The 9,762-nt window shown below is 37.3% G+C and overlaps 1 protein-coding gene across 1 annotated transcript; it reads right to left on the bottom strand.

Moving 5' to 3' along the window:
• Positions 1-1,129: 1,129 nt before the first annotated feature.
• Positions 1,130-9,343, bottom strand: LOC122083771. The gene is made up of 4 exons (XM_042651661.1): positions 8,878-9,343; positions 8,680-8,776; positions 5,950-8,210; positions 1,130-1,664 (listed from the first exon to the last, which is right to left on the bottom strand). The coding sequence occupies exons 1-4, from the start codon at positions 9,156-9,158 to the stop codon at positions 1,538-1,540; spliced, it is 2,766 nt and encodes a 921-aa protein (XP_042507595.1). The 5' UTR covers positions 9,159-9,343; the 3' UTR covers positions 1,130-1,537.
• Between the last annotated feature and the right edge of the window lie 419 nt (positions 9,344-9,762).

The following is a 9,762-nucleotide window of genomic DNA, read 5'->3' as shown; positions in this document are numbered from 1 at the left end:
TGGATTTTGTTCATGATGCGGACGAGCAATTCACCCCCGTTCGTGAGTTTTTATTGTTATCATTCTTTAAAACTCGTGGACGAGTTTTCTCAACATCGGGGGAGTTGATACAGAATTGAGGCTGAACCGAGTTGACCTGTAGGGTAATCTCAGTCGAGAAGAACCGGAACTGATTTTATTTTTGAGATCAATAGAATATTTTAGGATTTACTTTATTTAGGAAATAATGAGTTATTTTAGTTAGGGAGATATGTAATCTTTTATTTTGGGTAGTTGTTAGTCAATTAAGGAGTTACCAATTTGAGTTTTATTATGTTTTTAATTTCATTAGTTAGAACTGAGGAAGTAATTAGGAGTTGCTAATTTAATTTTAGATTTTTATTAGGCAAATTTTAATTTCAGTTTATTATATAAAGGCATGTAACCCAATTTATTAGATAGATTTGAGAATGAATTGAATTGAAGGTTTTGGTGTTTATTATATAAAGGCATGTAACCCAATTTATTAGATAGATTTGAGAATGAATTGAATTGAAGGTTTTGGTGCCGGGTATGGTACAAGACGTGTGATCTCCTCCCCCCCTTGTGCGAATTCTTCTCTTCTTCCCTGTAACTCTGAGTTCTCTCAAGGATTTTTCCCTTTCTCTATTGACTCTCATCAGCTAATGGTCAAAATTAGCAAAATGAGCGAAACAAAATGACCGAGATGACCAAAATTTCGATGAAATAGCGCATTTTTTGTTTACCGAAATGAGCAAAATCTCAGCAGAGAATGACTGAAGTCTGACCGAAATTTTGTCTTTTTGTGTTCATATGCAATTTCGTAAAAAAAAAAAAAAAAAAAAAAAAACCCATGAAATATCCAAAATTTTGCCAAGTTTTCAAACATGATTATAACTCCTTGCAAGCTGTGTTTTCAAGTACAAAACTCTGCAGTTCAAATCCTTGCAATACCATGGAAAACATAGCGTGTAAGGATGCCAAATGCATGATAAGCAGTAGCTTGCTGCTGTTTCTTTTAGATGTCCAGTTCATCTTGAAGAAGGACAGGAGAGCGAGTTCTCTTGCTTCATGATTGTTGCACAGATTTTTGGCAACAGGTAGTTCTTAGTTTGCTCAGAAGTACTTAAGGGATCACTAAACTCAGTCTGTTCCTGTGTGCTAATATTTAGCTTATTCATCTCAATCTCCACTGCTACAATTTTTTGTTCCTTTTAGGGAGGACGTTCCCTTTATGTATCTTCTTTCGCTTTCTTTATGTAACAACTAAGTCACCAATCAAAAGAATTTTATACTGAATATCAATAACCCTTCTCCCAAAACAAATCACTAATGAAAACAACATGTCTTAAGTGAGGGGCTATTAATTCCGAACAGAGAGGAGGAAGCATCCAAGCATCATAAGAAAAAAAAAAGTAGTATCCAAGATCACTGTGGGTGAAAATGAGAGATAATAATGGTTCTACCCAAAAGAAAAAAAAAAAACGAGAGAGAGAATAATGACAGTTTGACATCCTATCCTGAAAGGGAAATAAGATCATTGATTCACCTTGAAGAAAATGGACAGCTCATCTATGTACGATAAAACAGTGAACCCCATAATCACCATAGACAAAGCCACTGATAAAGCAGAAAAGGTTGTTGTGAATGAGTAAAAAGAGTCCCTGCAAAAGATTCAGTATGTCACATAGATTTGCAAAAGTTTTTATATAGCATGAATCCTATGAACACAACAATCTTTCTAGATGAAGCAATGTAAGAATTAGTCATGAAATGGCTCAATAAATTGAACACAAGCTCTGAAAATTCATGTACCACAATAAATGGCCTGTGTCAAAGTGACTAAAACCATATGGTACATGCTGCCATCTTGTTATGAACAAATTCTTAGCAAATAATTATCAACTGTTAATGAAAGCTCAAAAGGAGGTTCATATAGTTTCCTCTTTCTTTTTATCAGTAACAATGAAAGATTTTATTGAAGGTCACAGGTTTCTGGCACAATCGTATCCGGAAGGGTTTCTTCCACACCAACTATAACTGCCACGTGCAGTTCCGCTAGTACCCAAATTTGATAGACAAGTTGTCCACATCATTATCTAATTGAAGATAAATTTTTTGACCAATTTGATATCTCCATGTAGCCTTATAGTTCTTTGAGAACCACATACAGTTTGCAGGCGAGCCTTTCCCTTTACTAGTTAGAAAGCAAATCTATACAACCAAAACATAACGGTGGCAACTGGCTATCAACATGCAAAGCTGAAAAAATAAGAAAGTAAACAAACATTAACATTAACAATAACATTAACAGTAACAGTAATAGTAACAAAAAATAACAGTTAAATGACAACAACAATATGGATGCAGGGGAAAAGCACTGTTCCCATCGCACAGAACCGTACATGAGACTTCAGCATCATACAGCTCCTCGAAGGCCACAAATAAATCTAAGGCATTCACTTCGCATTATCTCGATATCTTAGTAAGTAAATAGACTAATATAGTCAGAGAGTCCTAATTAGACAATAATGTCTGCTAAAAAAAAAAGTGCTCCGAATATAGAAACAACATAATACTGCATACATCAATTGCAGAAAAAAAAAAAAAACCAGCAACAAAATGAACACAATAATAGGGTAGTATGAGTAATCAGAAGAATTTAGCAGAGAAATCTGGAAGGTTATACTGAAGAAGAACAATTAGAAGTTATCGATTAAGGGGTTCACAGCACTGTTCAAATGAACAGTGTTGTGAACAGTATTAATGGTTCTGTTCACGTGAACAGTAACTTTATATCATTTCCATTTTATGTCCTTTATGCCCTTTTTGGGGTTCTGTCACGATTATATATGAATGAAGTGGACAGTCTCAACAACACAGTTATGACCCCCAGAGTTACTGCAACAACTCTTTCTCCTCTTCCTCCCTCTTCTCTTCTCTTCTCTTCCTCTTTTATTATTTACGGAAGAAAAAATAGCTGGACTCATCCAAGTTGTGTGCAGGCTGTTGGCTCATGCAAGCTATAAGAGCTGCTGAAATATTTATCAACAAGATGAAATAACACCAACAGTGACAGGCCCTTTACATTGCTCTTATATAGCTTACATTCAAAACAGCCCCTGAAATTACAACACTTGGAATCTTAGACATATCCCTTAACATCTAATATTTATTCGTGTATTACGTCAAAAAGCAGATGAACTAAGCTAGTAATACTATTACGCACCATCAGATAATGAAAGTATGTAAGACTAAATGCACATCCAGCTGCCCTTTTAGCTTCTGTGTCAAAGAAAATCATCCTCATCATCAAGAGATTTAAACAATTGGAATGGTAGGAATTTTTTTACTATTTAATGTAACTCAATCCAACAATTGACTATGGATGTCCTTATGTAGCTCTGCAGGTTTCTTTGAAGAATGGTGGCAGGGGCCCATTTTGGAGAATTGAAGAAATCATAGTTCGAAATTCCGGTCAAAGTACCAAAATTTTAACAGCACATATCTGTTTCGACCATGGTCCTCTATATGAGGAGGGAGGGGGAATGGTTGCAATCAGACAGAGGGAGGGAAGGAGGGGAAAAGCGTGAAGCTGGAGGTTCTGAGAGGTGAGATTCTGGTGAGTTGCCATAGAAGAACAGGAGCCAGCCAGAGAGATTGCAGATTTCCAGTGGAGGAGTCATCAACGAGATTCAGTACAAATGTGAAACAGTATACTCCAGAACTGAATAGAACCGAGCTCGGTTTGGTTCCAGATCACAATTCTAGAACCGACCTGGTTCTTGGTTCGGTTCCAGATCATACCATCAAGCGCTTGAACCACAACGGAACCAAACCAAATATCCAGAACCAAACTGATTGACAAGCTTAGATACACTAGGCTACAATGTAGACTAGAAACATAGCCACATAGGATCTGAAGCCAAACCACCACTTGGGGGTTTTTTCTAATCTAATGACTCAAACATGTGTAAACATGCTTAAATAAGCACTACAAGAAGTTTCAAGGCAAAATTGCAACATATGCCCATCAAAATGGATTTCAATTTTACCTGTGAAGTGAACCATATTTTGACCATCTGAACAGTTCACTTCGGTTTCAACCAAGGTCAAAATCCCGGTTGAAACCAAATTAGAACCTTGAAAGAAAGGTTTCAAAAGCCAAAACTGCGAAGAAATTATCCAAACTCAAGATTTTGAATGCAGTTCCTAGGGAAAATGTCGAAAACTCGATGAAGTTAGACTGCCAGAATTCTAGATGGGCATATCAAATGAAAAAATGAAGAAAACATATGAGAAACAGAGAGGTAAGAGATCTATCTTTGCGGAGGAAAAAAACAAGAGAGAGAGAGAGAGAGAGAGAAAGAGAAAGAGAAGAAAGAGGAACATGGAAAAGATTCACAGATACAAAGGATTGAGATTTTCATAGTTCTCCCCTTAGGTTCCCACAAAATCCTGAAACTCCTAATATTTTGGTCAGGTACCAAGTCAAATCCTGGTTCAAACAGAGAACTAAATGACTTGTCCAGAAAGATTAGACTAACAGCATTTGTAGAACAAGGCCAGCTCGACAAAACACCCAACTAAGAACTCATTGGTTCTTCTCCTTCGTCTATTCTCAACCCTATATAAGTTTAGAAGCTTTTCTCTGCTGCTTAAGATGACATCCTTCGTGTAATCTACTACTAGTTCTGGTTCTTCTACAGCTCTGTGACTTTCAAGAAGCTGGGTCTTCAATCTCATGATTAGAGTGAATCCCATGATTAGTGTGACAGTGTGACTTTCAAGAAGCTGGGTCTTCAATCCCATGAATAGTGTGAATGCATTTGCATAACCTTGACTCTTTTAAACTTCCCAAAAAAAAAATAACATTAGCTAATGAAAACGAGGAACAACATCATGTCATCATGTTTAAACTACATTCATAAGTGAGTATATTGAAAGTGGCAAGGACCAGAAAAACAAAGTTGATTTGAAGAGACGCAAAATTGTTCCTGTAATGGCCAAATATATGTATCGATAAAGTTATGAGCAAACCAGCTGGAGTAACCTAAGTTGGTGTTCATCATGCCTTCTTCAATAGCATTAAACAGAAATCTCAAGTCCAAACAAAGTGCCCAGGAAGAACAGTTTAAAACAATTTCAACCAATAGATAAGTTCATAGGATACGCAAGATACCAAAGAACTGCTTGCTCCAACAAAAAATATATCAGAAAACTGAGAATGAAGATGAGACTCATACTTCAGCACATGAACAAATAAATGAAGTTATGCCAAGATTTTCAACCAAAGACAAAGGAAGTAGCACAAATATCAAATGGATTTGATATTTTCTTATTGACACCCTTCAGGTGTTAAATTATTGTAACCTTACTTTTCTGCCATTTTAATAGAACACACTTTTTGTCAATGAGGGTAAATCCTGGCATTTCATATGTATACTCGAAATTGTGCAGGACAATGACAACTTTTGATAATGACATAATGATAAGTCACTTTCAAATTATTTTAAAAACCCCCCTTTTACCCAACTTAAAGAAATTTTTGGGAATAAGATAAAGGGAAATCAAAAGAAGGTTACAAGTTCTAAATACACCTATAGAGGTGTCAATTAGACAGCCCAAATGGATATTCTTCATGCAAAGTTTTCATGTTTTTTTAACAGAAGAAACAGGAAATGAAAAAAGAAACTTCAGACAGGTAGTGATGGATATTCTGCATATAAAGTTTTCATGTTTTTTAACAGGAGAAACAGGAAATGAAACAGAAACTCCAGACAGCTAGTGATGGACATTCTGCATATAAAGTTTTCATGTTTTTTGACAGGAGAAACAGGAAATGAAACAGCAACTTCAGACAGGTAGTGATGGATATTCTGCATATAAAGTTTTAATGTTTTTTAACAGGAGAAACAGGAAATGAAACAGACTTCAGATAGGCACTACCTGCAGGATGAGTACTGGATGGTTATCTGTGGTAATACAAATACTTGACACTGTAGAGTTTTTTCAAAATCCTCCAAGTAAACATTTAAACCGTTAATTTTCAAGCAAGAATCTAGTACAATCTTCCCTTTAGAGATATAACTATCATTCGGATCTGCTTTAGGAATATCTACTGGTTGAGGTCTCTTCAACCAGCTGCACCCCAATCGCACACCATCTAATCTTGGTTCACCAGCCCCTGCTTCCAATTCAGCTCCGGATGTTGGCCAAACAGCAAGTTCAATTCCATGGAGATCTAACCCAAGGAATAAATCAACAAGGTCTTGAGTAGCAACACGTTTGACATCCTGTTCTCTGCCACCAAGTATACCTTCTTCGTTCAATGATAAACGGATATTAGCACCAGCTATGAGTACTCCAACTTCTATGTTTTCCTCTGGAATCACCCTAAGTAAAGCCATCTTCATTCCACCAGTGTAGGACTCATAATAATCTTTCCATTTGAATTTTGTTGGCTCACCATCATTTCTAACAGAAAGTGGACAAGGCCTTGGCATCTCATTTCGACTGGTAAAAAGAAGAGAATGTTGCAGCTGCCATATTAGCAGAGCGATTGACATTACAGATGAGTACCCTACATGACAGTTTAGCTTTCCCATGGTCAAAACACATTTCCAAAGCCCAGAATCTGGCTGCTCCAAGCATGGATCCATTAAAGAGCTTTTGATCTCACAGAGAAGGAAAGGGTTCTCCAAATTTTCAGTGTTACTTTCCCCGACTTTTTTGCCAACTTTTTTGCAAGTTCTTTTCCACGTTGACCACATTTCTTCTAAAATATTTTTCAAAAGTAAGACAGAATGGGTACAAGTAGAATCAGCAGAATCGGTCATATCTTCTGAGACAATAAATTGTGGAGCAGGCTCACTCCAAAGAATTGCCCCTGAATCATTAATTATCTCCATTATGTGTTCTTTGAAAGAGTGGTTTGCTTCTTTCCTCAATTTTTTCTTCATTATGGGAAATCCAGAATATAACAAAGGGATAACTTTTAAATCCCCACAAGTCAAGGATAGAGACTGCTTCGTGTTGCATGTTGCATAAGTCAAGAACAATACTTCAGTTTCCAGACAAAATGAAAGTAAATCAAAATGAGAGATTTGAATATGCAACCCTGAATTTTCAGCATCAAGATGGTGAAAGGAACTTGCAGGGGAGAGAGTAAATGAAAATTTTCCAAGGTATAAACTGAAACAACGTTGCAAAGAGGAATCTTGAGAAACAACTTCAGGAGGCCCTTCTTGTTGATCTTGATCCAAGACCTTACCCAGGAAAAAGAAATTTGTTACCGAATAGAATAGACAGCACATATTTTTCCAAATAAGTGAGAGCAATGAGAAGAATTTGGTATAAATATTCCCTACTAACTCAGAGTTGCTACATTCAGCATGTTGTACATGCAATGCTGCTCTGCGACGTGCTATTCGCCGTGCCCGTGCAACAGCCTCTATCGGAAGCTTCTTCTCAATTTCAGAAATTACCTTCCACTGGTGCTTAACAGAGCTCGCAAATTTTCTGTCCTGTGACATCCTAATGGCAGATCTTTTGAATATTTTCTCTGAAGAATATCCAACTAGAAATAGCAGGGACTCATAAGCACGGACATGACGTAACCATAGGCCAGTAACATCAACTAACTTATGCAAGGATAACCTGGAACTTGAAGTCAGACAATCAATTCTCCTTGCAACTGTTTTCCATAGTTCCCTACCATTTCTAGCATGCTTAACCGCTTTTGAAGATGCAATATCAAAAGCAAGAAGAATAGCAAGATCAGCTGGAGAAAATGTAGAATTTAATTCTGGTATATAAAGATCAAAGTCCACAACCTGAAGATTGATCAGTCTAACAGAAGTGAAAAGATGCCAGGAAGCAAAAACACAGTTCACATGGTCTTCTCTCTTCAGTCCAATATCCAAACCTCTACAATTAAGAACCACAGAGCTGTCCCTTTGCGGCACAAAAAGTGCACCAGCAAATCCTCTAAGAAAACAAGCATGCTCATGGCTCTGACCTTCCAGACTAAGTTCCTTTATCTTCAATGAACATGCACCATCTACGTCAGGCAATTGCACTTCCAAATGAATATCATGCATTCGTAACTGACAATGCTTGAGTATAACATTTAAAAAAGAATTGGTAAACTGATTTCTTGCGGAATCGATGACGGAAATCCTTCTGATGCTCTCATGCAAAGCCGTGCCCTGAAGTTCACAACAAATGTTTTAGTAACATTTTTTTTATGAAGTAAAATCATTTTATATCCAGGACTTCTGCTTGCGTGGAAATCCTTCTCATGCAAAGCCTGTGTGCAGCTGAGAAATAGAATGCACAGACAGAAAAAATTTTATCCCATACTCCAAGAGGAGATATGAATAGTGAAAATCGTAGCAGACTAGGTGTAAGTCACCATCAAATCAAGGATCAGCACCTAGATTGGACTTGAACCCAAATGCCAGTTGACAGCTTTTAGAATGTTTAGACGAGGAGAAGCAAGAATCATTCCTCGAATCTCCCATGTCAGACTTGTCATTATATAGAGGAATCCATAAAAGTGTCTCTCAGCTCAAGCATAACTAACGTACAATTGGATCAAATATCATTTTCCTTCTAAATGGCGTAAAGTACCCACACCAATCAAATCAAGAATGCAAATCGATTGAACTCACATACCTGTGGATCAATCACAGAAAGAATCTCATTCATCTCCTTACTATATGAGTCCGTCCAGTTCGGCACCTGACGCGAACATGTCTCCTCAACCGGTTTCCTTGTGTGGGAGAAAAAAAGAACAGATAGGATAATCCGTCAGGAAGACGACGTATCAGAGATCTTAATCTCAAATAGCAAAAACTAGAGCAGAGACCACACCTTACTGAGAGCGCAATATCAACCCCATGCACATCGACTGAAAAGGCGGGAACCGACCAGTAAGAAATTCCAACGGTCAGATGTCTAACCCTAACGTTTTCAAAAGATAAGCATGTGGACTCGTCGATTAACTGGTTGAGAGAAAAATTGTCGAAATGGAGGTTTTCCACACTTCCATGTGATCGCAGGAACCCTAATTTGAGCTCCAACTCTGGTTCTTCTTGTAGCCATGGCCGCAAGAGAGAACAGAGCTTCGATCGAATGACGCGGTCGAAGAACATTGCCAGATACAAGATTCGAAAATTCAGGACAAAATTTGTCCGCGAAATCGTCCTTTCTCCATTAGAGAAACTGAAATTCTGTAGGAAGTGAAGCAGATGCTCGATTCTATAGTGGTGATGCCAATCGCGGTTCTTGAAAATGGCGGTAAAAACATAAGAGAAGTAGAGAAGTCAAACCACATATGTAACTATCCAAACAGGTTTATGGTACGGGATCGTTGTCGATGTCGAGATAAATGTTACTGTTCACGTATGTGTCGGTTTCCTAGCGTCTCGCGTGTTCCAACTTCCAAGTTTCAACAGGCCCGTGCCATGTCCCAAATCCGACAGCGTATGGGTGAGTGTAGGGGTGTCAGAACTTAGCTCGAACCAATAAAATCGACCGAAACCGATTAATAAAATCTGAATCGAATCAAATCAATTTTTATTGGATTGATTTTAAACTGAAGTATATCGGGATCGACTGAAAATCGATCCAAATCAAACCGACTAATAATCAAATCGAAATCAACCCAAATAAAACAAATAAAACAAATAAAAAAAAATGATTTATGAAATTATACATTGGTGAATTGATTATCCATTTTTTACAATATTAGTGAGA

Source organism: Macadamia integrifolia, chromosome 7 (assembly GCF_013358625.1).
Source record: "Macadamia integrifolia cultivar HAES 741 chromosome 7, SCU_Mint_v3, whole genome shotgun sequence".
In the NCBI taxonomy this organism is placed as follows: domain Eukaryota; kingdom Viridiplantae; phylum Streptophyta; class Magnoliopsida; order Proteales; family Proteaceae; genus Macadamia; species Macadamia integrifolia.
This window is presented reverse-complemented; position numbering and strand designations above follow the sequence as displayed.